Here is a 27,157-nt window from a genome sequence, read left to right on the forward strand (position 1 = left end):
ATGTTTTAGCCTACTTGGTTTCTTCATTCATCATGTCTGGCAGTAATCAGGCCTGAGTATGGCTAGAGAAAATTACTCATGTTTTCAAGAACTATTCATCCATTACCTTTTCATATAGGGTCAGGTAGGTTTAGATAGCTTTTTCTCTTAATAACTGAAATCAAAATTCTAAGATAAAGTGTATATATAATAATTTAACTATCATAAGTTATCTTTTTCTAACATAAAAATTCGTTTTATGATCTTAAACATGCAAGTGTCACTAATAAAACAATAAAAAATAAGAAATCAGAATGGGGGCAAATACATTTTATCAACACTGTACACGGTGTGCAACAGGCCACCTATACTTTACACCTATAGGAGCTGCTCAGCCATGACAAACTCAGGACATATTTGTTACTTAAAGTACTGACTCTGAGCCTTTATTTTTGTTGGTTATGGCTGTCAAACGTCTGGCTGTACAGTAAACACATACCGTGCACAATATCGTGTTAGTCATTTAATTACAAATGAGAAGGTAAACCAGATGCCCTAGTACTTACTTTATGTGCTTTAGTAGAATTTGTCCACTAGAGGGCAGAAATGGTTAAAGTAAAGTAAGCATGACCCTCTTAAAAATCAGAACTAAATGCCATGTGGGTGGTGTGTGTGTTTGTGAGAAATCAGTTATGCAACAGAGTTTTGGTACTAAAGTCTCACCATGGTAATGAGCATTGTGTGAAACACAGCATGTTAGCCAAATTCTGTGAAAGATTTGAGCTGTTCCCTGGTAGCGTGACCCAAATTTCTCAGTAACTGAAGCCAGAACAGTGCGGGTGATCCTCTCAAACTACAGTTTAAGGATTCTTTGTGTGTCTGTGTGGATGGACACATCTGAAAGCTCACAGCAGAAAACACATCACAATGAATTGCTTTGGTTCAATAACTTAAATGCAACAGCTCACAGTTGTGTACTGTATGTATGTGCGAGGACTGCCCATTTTGTTGCTCTCTTTTCTCTCTGTTGGAGCCAAAGGCAGTGTATCAAGCACTCTGTTTGTGTATTGATTTGGAGTGATATTTATAATGCTGCCTTAAACATATAGACACCCTGCCCATAACTTACTGTTCAACTTTGTCAAGTAATTTAAGTGGTGATGGACAAGAAGAGGTGTTTCAAAGGTGACAGGACTTTTTCAGGGCCTCACTTGCTCCTGTGAAATGAATCACAGTCATTGCATTGGCTTATTTTTGATCATGGACAGCAGGTTTGTAACTGGGAGAAAGAAAACTATATAGCACCTCAGAATTAGGTGGTCATTTTCAGACCCATTGACAATCTACAACAGCGGGCCCCAACCTTTTTTGCGCCACGGACCGGTTTATGCCCGACAATATTTTCATGGACCGGCCTTTAAGGTGTCGCGGATAAATACAACAAAATAAAACTAGTACCGGTACCGAAAAAAAGAAAATTTATTCATAACACATGTGAAAAGACCCAGGAAAACCGAGTTAACGATAAAAACGATAACAAAATAACGCTGAAAAACGATAAAAACCCTGAAAACTATACATTTCACACCTGAGCCTCAACTCTCGCGGCCCGGTACCAAACGACTCACGGACCGGTACCAGTCCGAGGCCCGGGGGTTGGGGACTGCTGGTCTACAACATGCAGAAAGATCTGGATAAACATGTCAAAGATCACCCTGCCAGTGATCAGGTACCCTGCTGGGATAATAGGCTGGCCAAAGGAGGAGATAGAAGCCACTGATATCAAGACCAAGAAGCTCCTGACCATGCATGGATGGTTTCAGCCCAAGTCCAGCACCCTGAGGCTGTACGCTAAGCAAATAGAAGGAGCCCTGGGACTGGTGAGTGTCAGAGCCACAGTCCAGGAAGAAACAACAAACATCCACGAATACATCAGGAAGATAGCCATGACTGGCTGTGTGCTCAGTGAATACCTCAGGCAGGAAAAACCCAAGAAAGAGGAGGAACCATCATGGAAGGACAGGCCCCTCCCGGTATGTAACACTGGCAGATGGAGGAGGTGGCTGACATCCAGAAATCCTACCAGTGGCTGAACAAAGCTGGACTGAAAGACAGCACAGAGGCACTAATCATGGCAGCACAGGAACAAGCTCTGAGCACAAGATCCATAGAGGCTGGGGTCTATCACACCAGGCAAGACCCCAGGTGCAGGCTGTGTAAAGATGCCCCTGAGACAATCCAGCACATAATAGCAGAGTGCAAGATGCTAGCAGGCAAGGCATACATGGAACGCCATAGCCAAGTGGCCGGCATAGTGTACAGGAACATCTGTGCCGAGTATAACCTGGAAGTCCCGAGGTCAAAATGGGAGACGCCCCCAAGGGTGGTGGAGAATGACCGAGCTAAGATCCTGTGGGACTTCCTGATACAGACGGACAAAATGGTGGTGGCTAACCAACCGGACATAGTGGTGGTAGACAAACAGAAGAAGACGGCCGTAGTGATCGATGTAGCGGTTCCGAATGACAGCAATATCAGGAAGAAGGAACACGAGAAGCTGGAGAAATACCAAGGGCTCAGAGAAGAGCTCGAGAGGATGTGGAGGGTGAAGGTAATGGTGGTCCCAGTGGTAATCAGAGCACTAGGTGCGGTGACTCTGAAGCTAGGCGAGTGGCTCCAGCAGATTGCAGGAACAACGTGGGGAGATCTCTGTCCAGAAGAGCGCAGTCCTGGGAACAGCTAAGATACTGCACAGGACCCTCAAGCTCCCAGGCCTCTGGTAGAGGACACGAGCTTAAAGGACAGGGACCTGCGCAGTATCTTAGCTGTTCCTGCGCTCTTCTGGAGATCTCCGATGTTGTTCCTGGGATATACATACAGAGAAAAACCCAACAATCATATGTCCCCCTATGAGCAAGCACTCTGGCGACAGTGGGAAGGAAAAACTTCCTTTTAACAGGAAGAAACCTCCAGCGGAACCAGGCTCACAGAGGGGCGGGGCCATCTGGTGTGACTTATTGGGGTGAGAGAAGGAAGACCAGACAAAAGACATGCTGTGGAAGAGAGCCAGAGATGAATAACAAGTATGATGCAATGCGGAGAGGTCTATTAACACATAGTAATGTATGAGGCTTGACCAGAAGAAATCAAAACATCTCTCTCCAACTCAAGAAAATGTGGTAGCCATAAACATGTTAGCCAGTTCACCAAGTAGCCTCTACTATGTAGTTATGCTATTGAAATACATGAAACATGTAACATGCTGTCTAGCATTGTCTTGAGGTAATATGCAACGCCTCATCATGTGGGAGCAGATGTTGCATATGTCCCACTGAAAATGCTACGTCCAGATGAGCAGAATCAACCTTTTGCGGCCTGTATATGTCGTTCAGCACCAGTGTTGGTCAAGTTACTTGAAAAAAGTAATCAGTAACTAATTACTGATTACTTCCCCCAAAAAGTAATCCCGTTACTTTACTGATTACTTATTTTCGAAAGTAATTAGTTACTTAATTACTTAAAATGATTAACAACCTGAATAGGTAATAAAGCGATAGATCTTTCAGCCCAATTCTATTTTTTCTGCATAATCCATCATATAAATGTAATCAAATGAAAAAGTCTCTTTTTGAAACTAGTTTGATTAGTTTTAATCTTTTAACTTTACACATGAAGCAAACATTAAATTATATGCAACACTCTCTGACTGGAAGAAATTTGTTTAACATTTAAACCTATTTTCTGCATATACCAGTCTATAAAATAAAATAGTTTTTTGTGTTTACACTCACTCTTTCAAATAAATGCACGTAAAACACAGCAGAAAATAAATCAAATCAAAGACTCAGCGGTCCTGTTGCTCTAGTTTCACCTGTATAGCAGGAGTGGGGCAGGCGGAGGTTTGCCCTGGTGCAGGTGTGTCGGTCAGTGGAAGGATCTGGCAGTTTCACATTCCCGTGGCAGCGTACTGTCGGTGCTTGCTTGGAAGTTTAGGAGTTTTTTTCGCTGTAAAAGAAGTTTTCTTCCAATGCAGTGAGCAGCGGACGCTAATGTTTTTGTCACTTTTTACGGAATCAAACTCAAAGTAAGGTCAGTACTTCCACGCTTTAAACGCTGCACGCTCATACTCTCTCCCGCACTCCTTATATTATCCATTGTTGATCTGCACAGCTGTTGCCACGAATATCGCACTCGCTTAGTCATTGTCATGAGACACTGTCGCAAAAAAAAATCACGGTTTTAGTAACGCAGTAATGCAGCGTGCTTACGGGAAAGTAACAGTAATCTAATTACCTTTTTTGCAATAGTAATCCCTTACTTTTCTCGTTACTTGAAAAAGTAATCGGATTACAGTAACGCGTTACTTGTAACGTTACTTTTAACGCGTTACTGCCCATCTCTGTTCAGCACTGATGGCAGTATTCCAGATGTGCTAATGCAGGATTCAGGATTTTGAACTGGGCGCTGATAAGAAGCCAGATGGTCCCTCTCCTCTTCAGGCCATAGGATACTCTATCCACCTTTTAGAAAAAAAACAAAAACAAATTTTGGCTCTTCAGATCACTGAACAGTTTTTCACTTTGGCTGAGTGCATTTTAGTTTTGGTTGAGAGAAAGCAGCAGTGTTTTTGGGATCAGGAAAACTCTCATTTATGGATGATACGGTGAACAGTGTTCAGAGATTTCTAGATGTTTTGATGAGCCCATGTAGCAATTTGCATAACAGAATGTGTTTAATGCAGTGCCACCTGAGTGAAAATCACAGGCATTAAATATTAATTTTTGTCCCTTGAGTAGAGCAACTTCTCTACCCAAGGGACAATATCATCTATATCATTATGTAGCTGATGACATGTTCAAAGTCTTTACAATTTTATGTTGAGGAACATTATTCTGAAATTGTTCCGGGATTTTTCTTTTTGCAGCTGGTGAACCTCTGTCCAGCTTTTCTTCTGAGAAACCATGTCTCTCTTAGATGATGTTTTTTTTTACCCAGTTATGTTACTGCCCAGTTATCTTAACCACTAACTTTTCCGGCCTTTTGTTGCCCCATCCTAAAAGTCCAACAACTAATCTCCCCAGTTCTCAATTTCAGCTGTGATCAACAACCTCAATGCCATTCACCCATCTTAAGTGAACTTTTGTACACTTGCCACATTCTAGTCAACTAAAACCTTCCTTCAGCTACTTTCCTCAGGCAGAAGAAAACACAAAGAGGTTAATAAAAAAATGTATTATGAGTGCTGTTAGAAACTATACTCATATATACACATGATATCAGGCAGGGGAACCTCCCTGGAGCTCACTAAAAGGCCTTTCATAGCATTCAAAGGCACTCTGCTCTCTCAATCAATGAAAAGTAGCACCAGGCTGTGCGAGTGGAGGCCAGAGCTCGGCTTTTATACTCCGTGGTTTGATAAGGCTCTGACTCATCACCACGCAGAGTGCTGCTGGCCATCGAAACAAAGTCTGAGTCTAAAGCTTCACAGATACTATCGGATATATACTTGAATTTGAGAAAAGTTGCAGTTTAACCCATTAACCATATTATAAGTCAGACACTGTAGAAATACAGGCTAGCAGTTCCCTCGTGGTCCTGGCCATTGATGCAGCTTTTTGAGATTAGACTGTGAAGCCCTGTTTATTATGAAATATTATCTCTTTGATTTGTATTTTGCTTTGTTTTTCGTCTTCCTGTGTTCCCTTGGTCACATCCTCTTTTTGGTCTTAGTTCCAGTTTGGATTTGTTTTATTCCCTCAGTGTTCCCCGTCTTGCCTTCTTGTGTCAGTTTCCCTAGGATAAGTCCATTTAGATCTCTGCCTTTCTCCATTAGTTATAATTCTCACATCCTGTTTTATTTTCATAGTCATGTATCTCTTCTCTTTCCTTTCGTTTCTTGTATTTAATTTTAATTCCTCTTGTCTTTACATTGCTTGTTTTTTTCTGGAACTGTCGCAGTCCTCTGCTTAGCCCTCAGGGCGTTTGTGTATATTATGGCGTGCTCTTTGTTACCTTCCCTTGTCTGTTCAGTTTTGCCTTGCTTTTTGGACTTTGTAAACAGCCTGAATGAACAGGTTCACATTTTCAAAAATTCAGTCTGCCTCCCAAGTCTACATTTGGGTCAAAAAAATCATAATACTACTACGCTTTGACTATAGTTGAACCCCACAGATTTGGAACTTCATGAATAACAGCAGTTGATCCTTTTTTCCTTTTCCTTTTCGTTTTAAAGGACGGTGACTCATCTTCAGAGGAACTTGCTGTGAGGGCTCCCACTGCGTGGTCCAGGAGAAGCCTCACCTCCCTGGTCACTGGTTCTCAGCTCCATATTTAACGGTTAAATATGCAGCAGCTAGCCACCTGCCTGAGCCAGATTCCACCATTTTTCCATCTTCAAAGAGGAAGCATGTTCTTGTTGCAACTGCCACAAACCTGAGCCAAAGTAAATTATGCTTCTTAAAGACCATGCCAGCTCCTCTCCACTCCCAGTGCTGAGAACGAGAAATGCCAGATCCATATCAGGTCTTCTACCTGGGCCAATGGAGACTGGGCACCTGCATGTTCCTCTGTCTCTACCTGGGTCGGCTGAGGTTGGGTCCATGCAAGTCCCTGCTCTAAAGAGGAAGAAGGAGGTCTATATATGTGCTTCAACACCACTGCACCCAATACTTTGGATTGCAATTGGTGATGGTTGATGCAGCTGCTGGAAACCCATTCCAGGACGATCTCTATCCACTGTTCTTGAGCTAAACTGAAGGCCACATGAAGTTTGAAGGTCTGTAGCGATTGACTCTGCACAAAGTTGGCAACCCCTGCGTACAAGCACCTCAGTATCCACTCACCCCGCTCTGTAATTTCATGTGACCTACTACTTTGCGACTGAGTTGCTGTTGTTCCCGATTGCTTCCACTTTAAAGACGATTAACAGTTGACTGTGGAATATTTAGTGGCAAGGTGCACAGGTGGCACCTTATCACAGTACCACAAGATCAATAAAGCCTGGAGTCCACCACACAAGGTAAGATCCAAGGTGTAGGCTGTGCAAAGATGCCCCTGAGACAATCCAGCACATAATGGCAGGGTCCAAAATGATAGCAGGAAGAGCATATGTGGAATATGTGGGATATATGTGGTCTGCATAGTATACAATAATAGCCATGCTGAGCATGGCCTGTAAATCTGAGTCCATCTGACAGACATGAAAAGGTCTGGAGAAGCTGTTGAGAATATTATGCTGGCTGTGATGTAGTTCAGTGTGACTGGTTTGGTAGTGATCAGTGATGATCTAGGGGGAAATCTCCGTAGAGGGATGCAAGGAACTCTACAGGCTAGCCAACAGAAGCCTGACTACCATCAGGTATCTGGATGGATTTCTCGTGGTACAAGACAATGCCTGGCCTTTTGTGGTGAGAGTATGTAGGCAGTTCCAGGAGGATGAAAGAATTGATACCACTTTCCTGAACTAAGTTCAATAGAAAACCTCTGGAAGGAGTTCTACAGGCTGCACCTCAGATAGTCCAGGAGCTCAGTGATGCCCAACTCCAGATTAAGAGTGTGCACCAATGTTGTCAGGGATGCATACAAGCACCTGCGGGCCAGAAACTACTCAATACCATTTTTAAGACTAGCCTGCCGCATAATTTTTCAGTGATTTTCGATATTTATTTTCTATAAAAAGATGTGGCATCCTTCTGTCCATCTGTCCATTTATTTACTTTTGCTTATCTGAGGCCAGGTGGGAGCAGCAGCCTAAGCAGACCACCCTCTCCCCTGCCACCTCCTTCATCTTATTTTGGGGAATACATAGACATTCCCAGGCCAGCCGAGAGATAATATCTCTCCAGCGTGTCCTTGCCTGCTCCAGAGCCCTCATCTCACCTCCCTCATCATATGTATAAGGGAGAAGCCAGTCACCTTTCGCAGAAAGCTCATTTCTGACATTTCTATCACAATCTCATTTGTTTAGTCACTACCCAAAGGGTAGGGATGTAGATTGGCCAGTAAATAGACAGCTTCACTTTTACGCTCAGCTCTCTGTTCACCACAATGGACTGGTACAGCAGTCACATCACTGTAAGTAAGTAAGTAAGTAAAATTGTATTTATATAGCACATCTCTAGATAAAAAAAAAATCACAAAATGCTTCACAAGGTATAAAACAAAAACAGACAAAAGTTAACAATGCAATTCTAAAAAGTTGTTATTTAAAAGTGATCACTGAGTCCGCAGATCTTAAGTTCTGAGGAAGAGAGTTCCACAGTCTGGCGGCCACAGTGGCAAAAGCTCTATCTCCCTTGGTTTTCAGCCTTGTATGCTGAACAACAAGTAGGCCCTGATCACAAGACCTCAGGGACCTACTAGGGACATAGGGCTGTAAAAGTTCAATGATGTAGGCTGGTGCTTGTCCTTGAAGAGCTTTAAATGTCAGAACCAGTACCTTAAAATGGACTCTGAATTCAACGGGGAGCCAATGCAGCTGTATAAGCAACGGTGTTACATGAGAGTACCTTGCTGCAGCATTTTGGACAATCTGCAGACGCTCCAGGGAGTTTTTGTTTAGACATGTAAACAGTGAATTACAGTAGTCCAATCGTGATGAAATGAATGCATGAATAACAATCTGTAGTCTGTCAATCTCTCAATCCCTTCTCCCCTCACTTGTGAACAACACCCTGAAGTGCATAAACTCCTTCACTTGGGGCCAGATCTCATCCCTGACCCAGAGTGGACCTGCCACCTTTTTCTGGCTTTTCTGGCTGTGGACACTCAGATTTGGAGGTGCTGATTCTCATTCCTCGCCGCTGTGAATGACTCCAGTGTGATTTGGATGCCACCACCTGATGAACCCTATAGAACCACATCATCTGGAAAAAGCAGAGATGGAAATCTGAGGCCACCAAAGTGGAAAATTTCTGCTACCGGGCTATGCCTAGAAAGTCTGTCTATAAAAATTATGAGCCATAGACCTTCTCAGGGACGCTGAAGAGTGTGATCCCCTGTAGCTGGAGCACACCCTCCAAACCCCCTTCTTAAAGATGGAAACTACCATCCCACACTGCCAATCTAGAGACAGTGTATTTGTAACTTTGAAAAAATGTGTAACACTGTTACGCTCACAGTAAGACGGTAAATTAATAGTAATTCTTATATACTGTAGTGCGTTTCCAAATGAACACTCAAAGTGCAACATGCTTCATTTACCCATTCACACAAGCACTTTTTTCTATTCATAAGTGCTCTCTGCCTAACATTCACAGACATCCAGATTCTGATGGAGCAACTTGGGGTTAGTATCTTTCCCAAGGATATTTGTCATGCAGACTGGAGCAGTCAGCGACTGAACATCCAACCTTACAATTAATCAATGGCCTGCTCTTCCTCCTGACCTACAGCCGTCTAGGACCCCAGGTCCTAGGTTGAATCAATCAGCCAATGTTAATGTTAATCAGCCAATTGATTCCCTCCCACAGTCCCGAGTCATGGATGTTAGGTTAACTGGTGATTCTCAACTTAAGTGCCGAATGAGAACCTATACATTTTTATTAGCACAAACAGGACAATTGTTTAAACTAGCGATGCGGACACAGGTTAAACTGCAGATTAAATAAACTTCATGCAGACTTGTCTGAATTCTCAAGTTGTACTGTATGTTTTTTGTACACAGGTCTCAATGGACTAAATATTTAACAAATTGACTAACAGATTACCAAAAATGCTCAAAAGCCTTAACCTGAAATATAGCATTGAAAAAAAAAAAAATGCATGTATATCTTTGTCTCCTTTTTTCATTGCTCAAAGCACATTTGGATTAAGCAAGTAATCATTTACCAAGAAATGCAGCAGAAAGAGTCAGGAGAGGCATGTGACTCACACATCAGCCAGGTCAAGCAGTGACTGCCAGACCACCACAGCCAGTCAGCTGACTGGCTCATTGCAAGTAGGAGTAGGAGTGGGTGGATGGAAGGAGAAGGGAAAAAAGAAGAAACACACCACAAGTGCAGGCAGTGAAGCATTAAGGACTGTTTATTGTACCCAGTACAGATTATCAGAAAGCCAGCAGTGTAAGAAACACATCGTGAGGGGGGGAAGCTGAAGCCTGTACAAGTGCAGACAAACCCTGTGCCTGAGTTGCATTACGTGATAGAACACGTGTTCACTTTGGCCTTTGCTGGTACTCTGGCCTTTATACGCATACATTTTACAGGCAAGATAATATCTCAGCCTTTCTCCAACCCAACACAAAAAAAAAAAAAAGAGTAGTTGTAGTCTGCAGTAGTTGCATCACAAGAAAAGATTTTTTTGTTTTGTTTTTGTAAAAAAAAGGTACATTTCTATTAGAGCCAAAACTATACAGCTTATACATTAAAATCAAAACAAACGCAGCCTTATAGCAAAAATATATACTTTATATAAGTTTGTCTTTGCCCCCATTCAGAAACAGATAAACACAAAAAACTGCAGAGAATATCACAAATAGCTTCTTTGTCCAATGACAGTAAAGCAATATGTTAGTGGACACAGTCTTGAACAGATTACACCATGCAAAGAGAAACAGAGGTCTCCTGCTGACAGCTTGTGATTGGCAGAGGTGTCAAATGTCCAAGTTTCACCTCTTTTCTTTCTTTTTTTTTTTTTTTTTTGCATGCAGCATCCTGATGCTCCTGCCATACTGGTGCATCAGAGGAACTAGTACACTGCCAAGGAAACATTAAGCACCCAGACAGAAATACAAAAAACAATGAGCAATGTGACCATTTATCATACAACTTCTTAGGCTTAAAAAAAGAACAGAAAAAAAGGAGATGGGAGTTCTATGCTAAAGTTTGAGCAATACAGACCCAGCAGTGATGAACGGACATGAGGAGTGTACTGTATAGACCGTAGGCTCTTACTGTGGGGTGCAGTCTTTAAAGGGAAGCGGATACAATCTCTTACACGGGCAGAACAGTTAAAGAACATTTACACGAGAGAGCAGCCCAACCAACTGACTAGCCTGAAATACAGCAACGCCTCAGAAAGGACCTGAGAGTTCTGGGTCTCTGAAGTCTTAACAGAATCATAAAACAGCTGGCACAAAAACAAAAACAAACAAGGTTGTCCTATCTACAGAAATGTTTTCAACATATGCTGTGTGTTTTGTCAATCAGTTTTAATGCATTTAAAGCCCTTTCACGGATCTCATGGTTCAAATGTGGTGACATGAATAACTTGGGGACCATAAAGGCAACTATTAAGAAGTTTAGAATATCTCATTAGATTCGTCATGTTTATACTGATTGTTTTAAGAAGAGCAGATTGTCACAAAATCAAAAGTGTAACAATTTTTTTTCTCCAATCTCTTACAAAAGGAGGGGTGGGAGATCTATCAGTCCACCTAAAGTTGGCTGCCTGTGGCCACAATTCATTTGGTCTCCACAGCAACAGCAGCCTATCTTGCTGAGTAACCTAGTCCAGTTCACCATCACTGGTTTTACAACCCTCTCTTCTCTTGTTCTCTGATGGTGCAAGTAGGGGAGCCTCGCAGGCCCCCTCCCGCCCTCTCCCTTCATTCTCAGCTGAGGAGCCAACAGAGTTCTATTTTCCAGCGAGCAGGAGAGGGAACCAAGAAGGAGCAGAGTGCCAGGATGTTGATCCAAGTAGCTCTGCAGCTCCAGCTCTGGATTCTAAAGACTGGGCGCCGACAGACTTATTGGGAGTGTTTGCATGTACATGTGTGTTTGTGAGTTGGGGAACCCCCACTGCTCATTTAGTAGCCGTAACCATCTGGAAAGGGCAGGCCTGCCACACACTGCTCCCCGCCGTCCAGCAGGTAGGGAGCAGTTTCGTCATAGTGAGTGAGGGGCACGGTGTCATCGTCGAGCCCCGGCAGGCTGTCTGGGTCAGCCTTAAGACTGGGCCTCTGTTTGTCGGGGAAGGCCATGGAAAACAGAGCCTCGGGGTCACACACAAACTTGTACACGTACCGCTCACCAGCCACCTGAGCAACGAGACAAAACACACTGAGATCAAATAAAGAGCTTTAGATCTACAAACGTGTCATTTTATTTGTACAAAACCTCTGCGCTACTGAGTAACCTGATTTAAAAAACTAATTCAGCATTATTCTGTGTTTTTCAAATTAAAATATAAATGATTTCTGTTCATTTTAATGCACTAATTCAAACTGAGTCAGACAACATCAAACAAACACACACGAGAGCCTATTTACCAGTGGTTAAGATCAGAGGATGGCTCATGGTTGTATTTAAATATCAACGTCACTATATTAGCCTCATTTAGCACGCAGCTGCTGAGGGAAGAAAAAAAAAACTGAACGTGCCTTTACCTTCTGCATGATGCCCTTCTCATAGTAATAACGCAGTGAGCGGCTCAGCTTGTCGTAGTTCATGGCAGGTCTGTTCTTTTGGATGCCCCAGCGACGAGCCACCTACAGACGACAAGAGACAAATAAAGACTGTAGATTACAAACGTCACAAAGGATGTTAGTAATGCTGCACAAAGGCGAGGACTGACCTCCTCGGGCTCAATGAGCTTGAATTCCATCCCACGACCAGTCCAGGCTATGAAGTGGCCGTTGGCTGGGTCGTCCAGTAAGGTGACCAGGAACTGCCAGAGCTGCAGGGAGCCGCGGCGCTGATAAGGAGGCCCATCACGATAGACTGAAGGCTCCTGTTTTACTTTACCTGTGAGCAGGAGAGGATGGAATTGAAAGAGGCCGAAGGGGAACCAAGCAGGAGGGAAAAAAAGAGAAAGGCTCAATCAGTAATGTTCTCCAGCACAGCCACAGTGTGGTGAGACATTCCTGCCAGATGGTGAAGCGCGCTTGTTTATTAGGCAGCGTGTAGAAAATTCCCACTGCTTTAAGGGCGTATAATACTGCTTTTGTTTTTCTCCTTACCTTCTAATCTTTCAGGAACCACGCATGTATCATCAAAGTACAGCTGAGCATCTCTGTCAAAGGAGAAGCCTGGAACAGAAGAGAAAAGAAGAAATCCAGCAGATGAGAGTGAGTATATTTTTGATCTGATATGAAGGCCAGTGACCATGGTCAGTCCAGACATCCAAGCTTAATGCAAAGCAACAGAACTGAGCTGCTTGTATGGATGTAGCGCACTAAGGCCTTGGTGATATTAGAAATGTACTGTGCATGTGCATCTGGATTGACTGATAGATTCACTTCCCCATGAATGCTGCTGACCGCTCTTTCCACCTCATGCTGCGCTTTCAGTGGCTCAGTAAGTCGTGAGGGTGAGGGTCACAGGAGAAACTTCACATGTGAAACGATTCAAAAGCAGAGAAGAAGCTGAACTTACTGTCATGGTTATTTTGGTAGAAGCTTCCAGCTCTCCCGAACGATGACTGACAGTTAGGCACTTCTGTAGACAAAGAAAATACAAGACTAAATTTAGACCAGAAGCACCCTCGTTCTCACATCAAACATCAAAATCCACCTAACAACTGATGGATATATTCAGGCCACTGTGCACAAAGACACACGGCTTTGATGCTGTACTTCAGCAGAGTTGTGGTTACATTAATTCTGTCCAGGCTAAATTAATGTATTACTGTATTTTCGCTCCACTTCACACATGGCCTATGTTCATCTAGAGGTCCAACAGCTGTGCAGAAAAATGCATAGTCTGCTTACACATTTGAGTGGGCTAAAGCCCAGATCAGAGCACACTGCACCGCACTCAACATCCCCTGCATGTCCTCCAAGCCTTTAAATAGGATTAGCACCATGGTGGCTGTATTAAATCTCAATGACAATCAAGTTACGCCAGTTCCTCCCCCTGAGGGGTCAAAGCCTGCCTTCCGTTTTCAGCATCTCTGCAGAGTGTACTAACCATCCACACCACAACCTCCATTGCTCTGTCTCCTGTCTGCTGATAAGAAAACCAGACATCAATCTTAAACAAGTGTTTCTTAAAGGAGCTCTGCAGCTGCTGTTATTAATAACATACATAATCTTTAAGTAAACTGAAGGTGTGCTTGCAACGTGTGAAAGCTAGCATCAGTCAAAAGTGATGCATGACACCGTCCACCCGTGAGACTCGGGCACATGCAAGTATTAATATAAGTGACCTGGACACGAACCAGCCCCTACCAGATACCTGTACCTGTCGTAGTCAACTAGCATTTCTACTCAAATGCGATTTTCCTGTTTATAACATTAACTCATTCACTGCCAGCCATTGGCAGTGAATGAGTTAAACCCATTGACTCATTCACTGCCATTGACGGCTATAGACGTCAATGGCAGTGAATGAGTTAACAAGCAATGTGACTATAGCCAGCTAGTTGCATAAATCTTGGGATTTATGCAATGGCTAGTACCATTATTATCAGTTGGCTGATAATAATCTGGACATGACCAGCTAAGGTTCCAGATGACTTCAAGAGTTTGGATTAATTAACGGAATTTATCCACTCAAGACAGTAGTTTGCTGTGTGAGAGTCCCAAATGTGGCATATTAAAAGTTACTTATCCCATTGTAGAAAGCCACTAATTTCTACTTGCAAACAGGCAAGCCAGAGTTGGCTAACATTTCTCAGAAGAAAATAGCACTAAGCTCAATTTTGATCCCAAAAACAAAATAACTCCATGCACTGAATGTCCTTTTGCCTTTCTGACCACTGCTTTCCCTCGACATTCATGTGATCAAATTCTTGTTTGGCCTGATGAGCTTCAATACATAAAACTAGCTTTCTCCTGGATAAACATTATGTGCCAAAGGAGACAAACTGCTCAATACCAATGTACCAGCTAGCTAGCTTAGCTCAAAAGCCAGCAAAATACTATCTGACACTATATTCACTTACATATTTATGTATGTTGTTTAGTGGAGGAACACAGCTCATCTGAGGAAAATCTATCCTTGACATAGAAGCGACTCTAAAGCATGTTGAAGGCAATTGAAAGAGTTGGTCTCCTCTCTCAAAAAGACTGGAGTCTTTCTATGGTTTGCAAACGCTCAGAAGAGAATAAATTATATGTAGATATGCCCAACATGAACATGTCCCCTCCATCTAGAGATATGAGGGGACTGTGACGTAGGTATTTAAAGGCTATAAGAACCTAAGAGGATTTGTCATTACATCACAGTCCAGCCAGCCAGTGATGTGCCCGCACACAGAAAAGGAATACAAAGTGAGTGACGGGGTAAAGATAAAAAAAATAAATAAAGAGTTGCTGAATTTCAGGAAACAGGGATGTTAATGCAACAGAGCAGGGATAACAGCTGGCTGTGTGGGCGTGGGGTCGCTCTGGTTTGTTTAAATTAAACCATGTGAGCAAGCAGCCTCTGTGCCCTCACTCATAGCGATACTTTTTTAAAGAGGAGCAGCATCATTTGGCCTCAAGCTGACAATTTCAAAGCCCTTAGAGCCAACTTTGCTGTCCGTTTTGGGCACTGGCCCAGATCCTTTCCAGGTAGGCTCAGTGAAGACAAGGTTCTCTGCACCTGGCTGAGTGACCCACTTATTTCTCTCCCTCCCTTGGAAGCTAATGTTGAGCTAGAAGAGCCACTTTTACTGGCACGACTCTGGCTTTGAGGATAATTGTGTGTTTAAAATGAGCAGCCGTGTCCAGACCTCTGCTGCATACTAAAACTAACAAGCATGTGCTGATGCCCAGAACAAACATGGCCAGGCACATTCCTCGCTCTCAGTTGGCCCTACTTGCAGTCCTGAACAACTGCTTTCACACAGCTTGCAAATGATGCGCAGAGAAAGGTACCCAGAGAACTCGACAAGGAAAGGTGATGAGCGCTTCACATATTTTATAAGTGCTGCCCTTTGACTCACCGGAATCGAAGCAGAAGTCTCTAGGCTCCTGTTTGATAGCCATGGGGTGGAAAGCTGCCTGACGTGGAGGGCCCGGGGGTCCCATGGCGGGGACACCCTGCTCTGTGTATCGTGGGTCAACGAGCTCCTGCTTGAAACCCTGGGGAGGCACAGCCACCAATGGCTCTGACATCTGCCTGTGGTATGGCGGCCGGCCATCGCGTGGCAGGCTGTTGGAGCTGCTGCTGGGGGGCTGAGGCAAGAACTGGGGGCGCCCTTGACTCTCAGATGGGGGGAAAAGTAAACATGGTTCTGACATCTGCCTCTGGAATCTACACACGGAAGAAGAAGTAGAGAGACGATGTAATAAGTAAAGCAAAAAATAAATAAATCAAAATCACAGAATGCAACAGCAAAGTTCATCTGTGGAGGCTCACCTGTGCTCAGGTGTGAAGCTGTTGGCATCCTGGCTGACAGGGGCACAGGGCACGGCAAAGGGTGGGCTGTGGTTGTTGACTGGAAGGCCCTGCGCGTTGGGAGGGGCTGTGCTCGCTGTTATAGACTGCTGGATGTGCACTGGACGAGCGCCTGGGGTTGGGTTAGCTACATGGGAGTGCAGAGGGGGGGTCTGTTCACTCAGTGGGTGGGTTACTGCTGTGCTGGTGGGGCCACAAGGAGAGACTGGTGTGGAGGGGGGAGTTAGTGGCTTGAACCCGGGAGTGGGCTTCCTGTCGCAGGCACTGGGGATCAAGAGAAGGGACGGAGGTCAACATAAAACTGGCTAGAAATCCTTCATTTAGAGAGGGATGTGGAACGTAATGACACAACATACCTGTAGCTATAAAGGCACTTCTCTCCGTAGGGCATGGGACTCCTGTCCTGGTGACAAGGAGAAAGCTCTTTGGAAGGAGTCAGCTCTCGTTTGATCTTGGCTGGTGGCGGGCCATGAAACATCACTAGACAGGAGGAGACACAGAGACAAGGAACACGACTGAGTGCATTAGATAAACTCCAGATATGACCTAATTGAAGCCATAAGCATAAGTGCAGCAGTTCTCTTAACCAGATTTGGAAGTGAGGGATAAATGGATGCATGGACAATGTCTGTATTCCCCCGACTGACAGAGCCACTTAGCAGCTATTTATCATCTGCCCTAATGACGTTTGACTGAAAACAACCATCTATCCACCATCACTAGGTAGCATGATACTAACTGCGCTGTACACACAAAAGCTATCAAACCTCTCGTCTGATTCCCATTACAGCTGTCAATACCCATACTGATGAATCAGTGGAGCTGTAATGTAATGGCTGTGAATGATTTTCATTCTCCTGTGCTGTAACCATTAGACACTAGCTGCAGCTTTCTGCCGATCGGCCGCCGTTTCCGGGGCGCCACATAATAGCCAGGCAGAAACTAGATCCCCAGGCACAGGGGAGCACAAGCCAAATAAATCACTCGGCGTGCTGATGGACCTGTGTGGAGATAACAATGGGCACGTGAGCTCCCCCGAGTGCACTCTGAAACTTGAGCAAGCGAAGGAGCGGCTCACCGTGTGATGTCCTGCCGACTTTGGAAAGGCTGGTTTCGCTGAACTTGTGCGAGAGAACAAGCTGCAGCCTGGCAACAACAACAAGTGCCCCCCTCTCTCTCTCACACACACACACGGCATACTGACAGCACAAGGTCAAAGACTACGTCACAGCGGCATTTTACAGCGCTTACAACACTGGATGGAGCCTTCTATGAAAACTCATCAATGCATCGACCTCCATTTTCTCCACCTCTGCAGGCTGGTGGACCACAGAGGCCAAAACTGAGAAAGGCAGCCCTGACAATGAGACATTAACCACACCCTGTCTACACCTCCCACACGCTGGACCAAAACATAAACTCAGAGATAGGAGAACTGGAGGGGGTACTCCACTTGGACATATATACACTGCCTCAGTCCTCTGCAGCTTTAAAATGACCTATGAAGACAGTTTGAAAGACATGATTTGTGGAGAGCAGGACTGTAACAGGCAGCTCTATCCACTGGAATCTAGCCCACTTCAGCAGCAGGGCCTGAGTGCGGGAAAGTGTGAAATCAGATTAGGAGCTTGGCTCATGTGATGCCCCATGCCAATCGGCTGATTAAACTCAAAATGGAGGAGCGGGAGAGAGGGAGGGAGGAGAGAGCAGCTTTTTCCCAGAGCTGTGTTTTTGAAGACAAAGAGCGATGTTAGTGAAGACGTTCTGACAAAAGACAGAGACATGAACCAGCAAGAGGGGAAAAAAGACAGTAGGAGGAATAAGACAGATCTTTAAGACGCAAACATTGCAGTTTCAGTTGGGTTTTTAAGCCTGAAGTGCCACCGCTGCAGGACTCTGTGTACAGGTTTGCCCAGGCTCACTAGTTAGAGCCAGGACGAATACAAGACTGTCGACAACAGTAGGACTCAGAGATAAACAACAAATATCAGGTACTCACAGTTATCTGACTGGAAATCTGGGACAAACTGTTCGTCATCAGGCACCTGGGCTGTAAAAGCACAGGAAAAATGTAGCATGTTTTAGAAGAATACACACATCACACAGTAAGTGTCCTACTCTCCAAAAAACATGAAAACAAAAGCCCCATGAAAAAAGGGTCTGAGTCAGCAGTTTGCACAAGTCGTACTTTGCTCTGAAGGTTAACTCGGAAACAGTTAATCTTTGATGTTATAACTTTACCAATTTCATCCTGTTAACTATTTGGAAACAAAGTGGCACATAACACATGACTCTACTGATGTAACTTCTACCAGAAGAATTGAGGGTTTCTGAGCAAAAACAAATGGAGAACAAACCTTCTGCGATCCAGATCTCCTGGAGCTGACTGAGGTCTTGGAAGAGTTCTTAAAAAAAGAAAAAGATATTAATCATAAAGTACAGTAGCTTCTATCTCGAAATGCTGATCGACACCAATGCTGTTACCTTCCGTGTCCTGGGCGAGTTCCGTGTCAATAAATTTCCTTTTCCTATCGTTTAGAGGCCTGCTGTGAGCTGCTTCCTCCAAATGGGATTTGTGCTGTTGGAGAGGACAGAGACAAAGAAATGCGAAATGTCACGCAGCACCAGAAGATAGGCGATGGACAATGCAGATGATCTACTATCAGGGCAGGTGCGTGTGGCGGGGGTGGGGTCCAATCATGATGTCGAGATAATGTTTGAAAGTGTGATGAGGCTGTGTGTGTCCACTTACACTGGGTGGGACCATAAATGGGACTTGCTGGTCATAGAATCCGTCCATGTTATCTGCGTCGATTAGGTGGGGGCTCACAAAATTAAGGGGAGGGGGAGGTATTCGCTTTAAAGCGACAGCGTCGAGCGACTTTCTGGGTCACTGGAAAACAAACAGCATGTGTCACAAACCTGCTCGGATAGCCCTGTTCTCAGAAGCACTGACTGTTACGGTCAAATTTTACAATCTGGTACACCTTGTTGTCATTTCTGAGCTCTGACTTCATCTCACAGGAATGTATACGTGTACTTGCACTATATTCTTGTGCCCTTTATCTGAACTACAAAACAGCTCTTTGAACCACAGAGGCCCAATGTAAACACAATCATTAAAGAACACATGTAACATGGTTATATAAGCCACACTCATTGACCATCTGTGGGCACTACTTTCCACTATAATCAGCTTGGAGATCTTGAGTAAAAGACTTGGAGAGATGTCTGTGGCATGCTTTAAATCTCAAAGCTTCCTGAATGAGATAGGAAAATGGGCCAGTCACAGAGCTGATTAGTGTCTTACAGAAGCTTGGAGCTATTGTTGGGTGACAATGGTGGTGTTCCAATTGGCAGAAGCAGAGCTCCTCGCTCCCCTGCGTCAAGTATCATCCCGTTAGTGACACTAGTTCCCTTTAAACAATAACACTGGGCAGGAGCGCTGCCCTCTGTTCTCCCTCGGCACACAGACATGACTCACTCCTCTTATCTCCCGTTAATGGATGACGAATAAAAGGATAGCTGCTGGGCAATAATTACAGGCGCCCAGCACAAATAGTACCTTTAACATTAGAACTCACTGTACAGCATGTCACGTGGGACTTTTGTTCAACTTTAAGCTAAGTTGGCGCATTTGTTTTCTCCATTTTGCCTCCGCATTCACACTGATTTGTTAGACGAAGTGAGAATTTAGTTGTACGCACGAAGCAGGCGTTTCAAATATTTTTATTCAGACAGTATACTTGAATATTTCTTTGTCTTTATAGTAAGCGCGCTGTGTCGAAATTAATACATACAGCGTTTATTACCATCGTTAAGTACAGCGGCATACCGCAGTCGGTTTTGGCACAAGGCTGGTGCTCAGAAACGTGAAATACGATGTGCGACATAAACATGCCAAAACCAGACAAATTTAAGCAGCTTTAGCAGAACTGAAAAAAAAAACTTAAACTCTCATTCGGCGCATTCCAGACCTTTCCCTAAAAGAAGAAAACATATTTTGGAAAACTTTTTGCACTTCAGCCTTGACCGGGGACTGGGGGGCTACGCTCACCCGACACCCCCCTGCTGCCGCCTCCTACCCGCCCTTCCCCCACCCACCAAGCCCTCCCTTGTTTTTCTCAATGGTGTGAAACTCGATCCGTGTGGAAAAAAAGCGGCCAGTCCATTCATAAAAATCACAAACAGTCGCCTGAGCGTGCTGATAAGCCAAAGCTAACATCCACGCAGATAAACCAGGGGTCAAATCCAACACATGCTGGGTTAAAACAACACGCACAGCGACTCTATTTCACTCGGATATAAGTAGATATAAAATGGTTAAGATGGCGTTGCGCTCGTTCGTAGTCTAAAAAGAGCATTAGAAAAACATGTACCCATACGAGGGATTCGCAAAAGCAAGTTTTTTTTTGCCAAAATAAAAATTGTAGCCTACCTTGTTTGTCTATATATATATATATACGTCCCCTTTTTCGAAACAGTAAGATAAAATATCCAGAAATAAGAAACAGCGTGTCGAGAATCCTGTATTCGCCTGCGTACAGACAGACTGATGTGTCCCCTTCGACTCGCAAAACTTGACTGAGCTTTTTTTCTTTAATGGCCCGGTCGATTCTCCCCTAGGCTCGAGCAGCACGCAAGAGACGCACTCTGATTGGTGGAATTAATCTGTCCGTTAAGTAAAGAGCCAATGGTTTCTCCGGAGCCATGACTTATACATGAAGCTCGGCTTGGCCAATCACAGCGCAGTGATGGCCTATTTTTATGAATGGCTGGATTTCATTCACATTTTTTCAACCATCAATGCCAAGAGGTGTTTGTTAAAGGGCCAGCTGCAGTGGAAATATACAAAAAATCGAAACCTACACAGAGGGTGCCGGAGCGACGTCAGCGTGAGCTTTTCCTGTGCTATATAATGATAGATCATTATGCTGTCAGAACAAATTGGATATTAGCTGTGCTTTTTGAGACACAGAGCATTTAAAGTTAAATTTAACACCGTAGTAATGTAACAGATTAGTTTTTCAGGAGAATGACGCAAATGACAGAGGATTAATATGGATAATGAATAAGAAAATGTTTCATGGCAGCGAATAAATTTTAAAAATGAAATGAAAAGCTGCAACACTGTTGCACCATGGCTGTGTGCACATGACACTGTGTGTATAGTTTGCGTCTGGTGAGCCTACAGAATTATCTCACAAAAAATAGGATCAGCAGCATTATTTACATATTATATATCAATCTCAATAACCATTTGGCAATGCAAATGTGCAGCACCGTCAGAGCGCTGAAGTTAAGTGCTGCTGAAATAGGCAAAACATGCTAGTGTAAAATGTAACTGGTGCAAGAAGCTTTGATGAACACACAGCCTATATAGACAAATGCTTTCTAAGCATTTAGTTTGTAACTCTGTTGCATCTTGTAGATTCTTGTTATTAATATTGTGTATTTATTTTTTACATTGTAAGTATTTTTTGGTTACGAAGCTTTTCTTTCTGAAAAATCTTATCCTATTAGCAACATACAAACATTTACCCCTCACAACCACTCTGTTCCCCGTCATTTCCGTTTCTGTCCTAAAAGGAAAAAGAAAAGTCTTTGCTATTATCATTTATAATTACTAATTACTAATAATTTTAATTAATACATAATAATGTAATTATGTATTATTACATATAAGTTCATTTTTTTCACATTTTTAACCATTTGTTGTCCTTTGGTTTTCTTTCTCGTGAGGCATTTCCTTGAAAGTCGCTCTGTCCTACAGTTTGATAACAGAATAATAATCTCTATGATGTTTATTGCAGTGACTTTAAAGAGAACCAACTATGCTAATTTCTAATACCGTTTGTTTTTTGGTTTTGGACTAGCTTTGCATGTTTCTTGAACACACACTAATCTTATCATTTGAAATTTTGTCCATTTTCTTTTCCCATGACATCCAAAAATATCACAGTATGTAATTGAAAATAAGGACAAGCAGAATGGGGCGACTTTTTTGACACATCAGCAGTGTTGGGGCGTAACGGAATACATGTACCGCCGTTACGTATTTAAAATACAAAATATGAGTAACTGTATTCCGTTACAGTTACCGTTTAAAAAGGTGGTATTTAGAATACAGTTACTTTGTTGAAATAAATGGATTACACGGCAGTACTTCCCTGTTTCATATTGTCGCGGGTCAGGACTGTTTGGGTTTTGTTTGACAGCTACGTTCTGTTGTTCCAGGCGGCAGCGTTACGGTTGCCATGGTTACAGGGTGACGCTCTCTGTCTGCGTGTTTCCTGGGTGAGAGAGCGCCTTTTTGTTGTTGTTGTGCTAAGCTAATAGGCAGAATGCTACAGGTATAGCTCTAAAGAATGTAGCATCATAGGCAAGCAAAGTTGACCCAGACAACAAAGTAAAGCTATTTTTCGGCTACGAGCCCGACACAGAACCCGCCGTATTAGCCAGAGGTCCCTTTACTAGGGTTCGGAGCCGCGGACCTTCAGTAACAGAAATAAATCACAGCAATAGTACATTCACGTAGTTGTAAACAGCATGATAATATATTAAGTAATCCAAAGTATTCAGAATACGTTACTCTCATTGAGTAAGGTAACGGAATACGTTACAGAATACATTTTGGGGCATGTATTCTGTAATCTGTAATGGAATACATTTTAAAAGTAACCTTCCCAACACTGCACATCAGGATTATTCCCTAAGACAATTTTTATTTAGGCTTTTCAAACTGCACCTTCTTATGAGAGGTCTTTAAAGCTTTTAATAAATATAGCCTCATAAATGATTTTGAAATATCTGTATGAAGGACTGGTTATTTAAACCCAGAGGTTGTAAATAAATCACCATTGACACCATCATTTCCTTCACCAAATTAGGAATCCCTCAAATAAACTATCCCAACGTGAACGTCACTCAGTGTTAAAACAAATTTCAGCAGCTGGTATGAAAACTATAATCCCCAGCAAATCCCTGGAGCCATGAAAGAGAGATTAAGAAGCTGCTGCATAAGCAATAATAGTAACAAGACAAACACATGTAGTCGACAGGGCCCTATCTTCACTGGCCAGTCCAGAAGTCCCAAGCCAAAGGCAAAAAGGTTGTCTTTCATCACATGGGTTCATTTTGGAAATGTCACGCTGAATAATGTGGAGGTGAGAGGGTTTAAAAATATCCACTGCCAGACTTAATTGTACATGTGTGCGAAGCATTAAATAGCAGAGGACATATTTCAAAGGCAGTAGCCTGCAGGTCCGCTGTATGGTGCACCTCTTTGCTGGTGAGGATGTGGTGGGTGGTCACTTGGAGGCGTGTGGAGAGCAAGCACATTGTGTTGCTGTTCTTACTCTTTCCTTAAATAAATGTGCCATATGTAAAAGGGTGACACACTGCTTGTGTACATACGTCTCTCTCTGGGTGACTGCCAGTGTGGCAGTGGGTGTCATGAAAATGGGGCAAGATTCAGCATCCCTGCTTTCTGTTTCCCATCACTGTACCAGTAACTGTATGTTAGTGGTACACTGGCATAGCAGCCAGGTCAGTGGCTCTGCCTGGGTGCTAATCCTGATCCTCACCACACCAGGTGAAGACTGTCGAGGAACAGTGTCCCCGCAACCTCTGATCATTCATCATCATTCATCCAGCATTTGTTTGTTCTGTTGTCTCTGAATTTGACTTACCAGAATTAGTTTGTCTTTAGTACTTAAATGAATTTTGTCCATTTTGTTGGTTATTTTTATTTAGATTTTCAGCTAAAAACATCTCCACATTTACTCAGTAAGAGCTTCACAGCTATGAAGCCAAAATGAGATTAAATACAATACAATCAGACCAGAGCAAGATCTAAAGAAAATAAAAGTGTACCCAAGCTAATAGACTGTATATAAGAGAGAGACAGAGTTAGTGTGACATATCACATAGTATAGTCAAGAAAATCTTGGTGTTTTGACACCGGATGTGAAAAGCAAGACATGACCTCGCTGAGAAACCAAGAAAAATGTTCAGTAGCTAGTCAGGTAGGAGCGGAGATGGGCAGTAACGCGTTACTTGTAATGCATTACTGATTGTGGGAGAGAGTATGAGCGTGCAGCGTTTAAAGCGTTATTTTGACCTTATTTTGAGTTTGATTCCATAAAAAGTGACAAAAACATTAGCGTCCGTTGTGCGTGGGAAGAAAACTTTTTACAGCGAAAAAAAACCCCTAAACTTCCAAGCAAGCACCGAGTGCGCAACGACGTAATGGGAAACTCACAGAGAAACTCGCGGATTCTTCAACTGACCGCGGCACACCTGCACCAGGGTAAACCTCCGCCTACCCCAGTCCTGCTTTACAGGCGAAAATAGAGCAACAGGACCGCTGAGTCTTTGACTTTATTTATTTTCTGCTGTGTTTTACTTGCATCTATTTGCAAGACTGAGTGTAAACACAAAAAATATTTTATTTTATGTGCTGGAATGTGCAGAAAATAGGTTTAAATGTTAAACTAATTTATTCAACTCAGAGAATGTTGCATATAATTAAATTTTTGCTTGATGCATAAAGTTAAAAGATTAAAACTGATAAAACAAGTTAAAAAAAAGAGACTTTTCCATTTGATTACATTTTGTATGATGGATTATGCAGAAAAAGTAGAATTGGGCTGAAAGATCTATCACTTTATCACCTCTTCAGGTTGTAAATCGTGTTTTTAAAAAGTAACTAAGTAACTAAGTAATTAATTACTTTTGAAAATAAGTAATCAGTAAAGTAACGGGATTGCTTTTTTGGGGAAGTAATCAGTAATTAGTTACTGATTACTTTTTTCAAGTAACTTGACCAACACTGGGTAGGAGTGGCTTAAAGCTTAGTTTGCTGTTGGGCATTGTTCTTGGCCGGGGACTGGGAGGCCAGTCCCCCCAGTCCTGATTACTTGTAAGCAAAAAAATAAATAAAAATAAATAAATAAAAAAGGTATAGTTTGCTGTATTGCCCTTTGAATTATGTGGGAGTACAAAAGGATCATCATGTTCTAATGAAATACAGTCTCATCAGAAAAGTATTTACTGGGTCATCAGTAAACATATCTGATCTATTGCACAAAAAGACAAGAGCACAATGGTAAGGTGCAAACTGTGTCTAGGATAGAAACAACTAGGGCTGGGTATCGTCACTGATTCCTAGAATCGATTTGATTCCGATTCACAAGGTCCCGAATCGATTTGATCCACGATTCGTTTCGATTCAATTCAATTTGAATCTGGGAAATTTTGCCTCAGACAGTCAGAAATATTATAATTCAGATCAGTACATTAACATATTTTTGTATCTATAAAAAGGAAGCTGATACTCGCAAGACTTTATCAAAGGTGTGAGCATCACAGCAGATGCCTTTGTGTCAAAATAGCTGAAGATAAAACACAGAAAAACATGAAGGTGGTTTTCCTGGGATTTTATAAAAATATTCTGCAGTACATCAAAAACGAAAGAAAACCATTAATCAACATATGAACATTACCTCTGACGTTACAGCTGTTTTATTAGAGACACAGCTGAGCGTTTTGCATTTTGCATAATTTAAAAAAGTTGAAATTTGTTCAGAAGCCTGTTGAACAGCAGAAATTAGGTTTTCTTTTCAGAAGTAAGAAAAAGGAAAAAAAAAACAGCGGCCGACAGCGCAGTAAACAACCATAGACTTGTGCGTAACAAGCAAGCGAATAATGCAGAAAACAGATTTTTAGACGGGAAACTGTTCTTGAAGTACAGAGAGAGAGAGAGAGAGAGAGCTGTGCATGAAGTGTGATTTTATCACGGTGGAAGCAAAACAGTAAAAGTCAGAGGGAATTCATGACGGTGTTTATGTGAAGCATAGTTTGGATCTTCTTTTGCTGCTGGTTCGGTCAGTATTGTTTGGAGAGATCAAACTAACAGCTCTAGAATCAGCGTAAAAAGGGCGTAAACACAAAGCGTGGACCTGCCGAAACATCAGAATCAGCGAGCTGTCGGCTTTCAGCCCCGACCGTGTCCGTGCCGTCGGGTGAGAAAGGCGAAATTATTACAAATAAATTATTACAAAATATTAATAAAAACTATATAAATGGAGGCAACTTTGCCTGTGGTAGAATGTAAACCATGTATGAAAAAAATCTTTATTGCAGATACTAATTTTACTAATTTAATAATAATAATAATAATTTTGTGTTGTAAGATTTATGACTTTCATGCATTCATAGTGGTACTTAAGAGAGCTTGACATTTTTATCAGGTGGTCCACACTGTAAAAAGTTTGAGAAACACTGATAAGTGTGTGTGTGCTTTTGGAAAACATTTAAAGCTGCTGTACAGAATCTTTGAAACAAGCTTAAAACACTTTTAGAATATAAACAGAGCATCTGCTTCTCTTTACAGCTCCTCACTCCACCAGGGCACGTTTGGCACTTTCTGATAGTGTGCAAATGTGATGTATGTACTGCACCAGTCATACAGACAACTGGACGGTCCAAAAGTTGGCCTACCTATTACTGACTGAGGTTTTAGTAGAGTTGTGGCTGAACCACATAAAAATATATCATTAATTGTAATCTCCCCAATGATAATGTTATGTTGGAATGTTGTTAAAGAGGGTCAAAAATGTTTCAAACCAGTTTGTTTTGCAGATTCTGTATAGCAGCTTTAATATAGGGAGAACACAGCTTCCAGATTATATGAGTTTTTTTCTCTTTGTCAGTTTAACAGTTTGTGTTGTGCCTGTCACTGTTCCCTGTCTGTTTTCTTACCTGGTTCTTCCTGACCTTGCCCTTTCTCCTCATGTTCCCCTCTTTCCTCTCTCCCTCTTCGGACTGACAATCATACACAAATAGATTGTATTCAATTAGATGAAAAATTACATTAATATGAAAAAAATTCTATTAAGATCACTAACAAAAAG

General features: G+C 42.6%; 1 protein-coding gene across 4 annotated transcripts; it reads right to left on the reverse strand.

The window, feature by feature from the left end:
• Positions 1-9,984: 9,984 nt before the first annotated feature.
• etv5a (ETS variant transcription factor 5a) lies at positions 9,985-27,027 on the reverse strand. Of its 4 annotated transcripts, none has more exons than XM_085435534.1 (13): positions 27,006-27,027; positions 18,994-19,134; positions 18,726-18,819; positions 18,599-18,646; positions 18,241-18,291; positions 16,598-16,721; positions 16,203-16,505; positions 15,787-16,097; positions 13,293-13,355; positions 12,878-12,946; positions 12,493-12,662; positions 12,299-12,406; positions 9,985-11,956 (listed from the first exon to the last, which is right to left on the reverse strand). In XM_085435534.1, exons 2-13 carry the CDS (start codon positions 19,039-19,041, stop codon positions 11,726-11,728), a joined length of 1,620 nt encoding a protein of 539 aa, XP_085291660.1. In that variant the 5' UTR covers positions 19,042-19,134; positions 27,006-27,027; the 3' UTR covers positions 9,985-11,725. The 4 variants fall into 4 exon arrangements, with proteins under 4 accessions (XP_085291660.1, XP_085291661.1, XP_085291659.1 ...); XM_085435535.1 differs by lacking the exon at positions 27,006-27,027 and adding an exon at positions 21,783-21,803; XM_085435533.1 differs by lacking the exon at positions 27,006-27,027 and adding an exon at positions 20,680-20,882.
• Between the last annotated feature and the right edge of the window lie 130 nt (positions 27,028-27,157).

This window comes from Copadichromis virginalis, linkage group LG16, assembly GCF_057382275.1.
Source record: "Copadichromis virginalis isolate Kocher_CV1m ecotype Utaka linkage group LG16, C_Virginalis_male_GT1.1, whole genome shotgun sequence".
Taxonomy (NCBI): Eukaryota; Metazoa; Chordata; class Actinopteri; order Cichliformes; family Cichlidae; genus Copadichromis; species Copadichromis virginalis.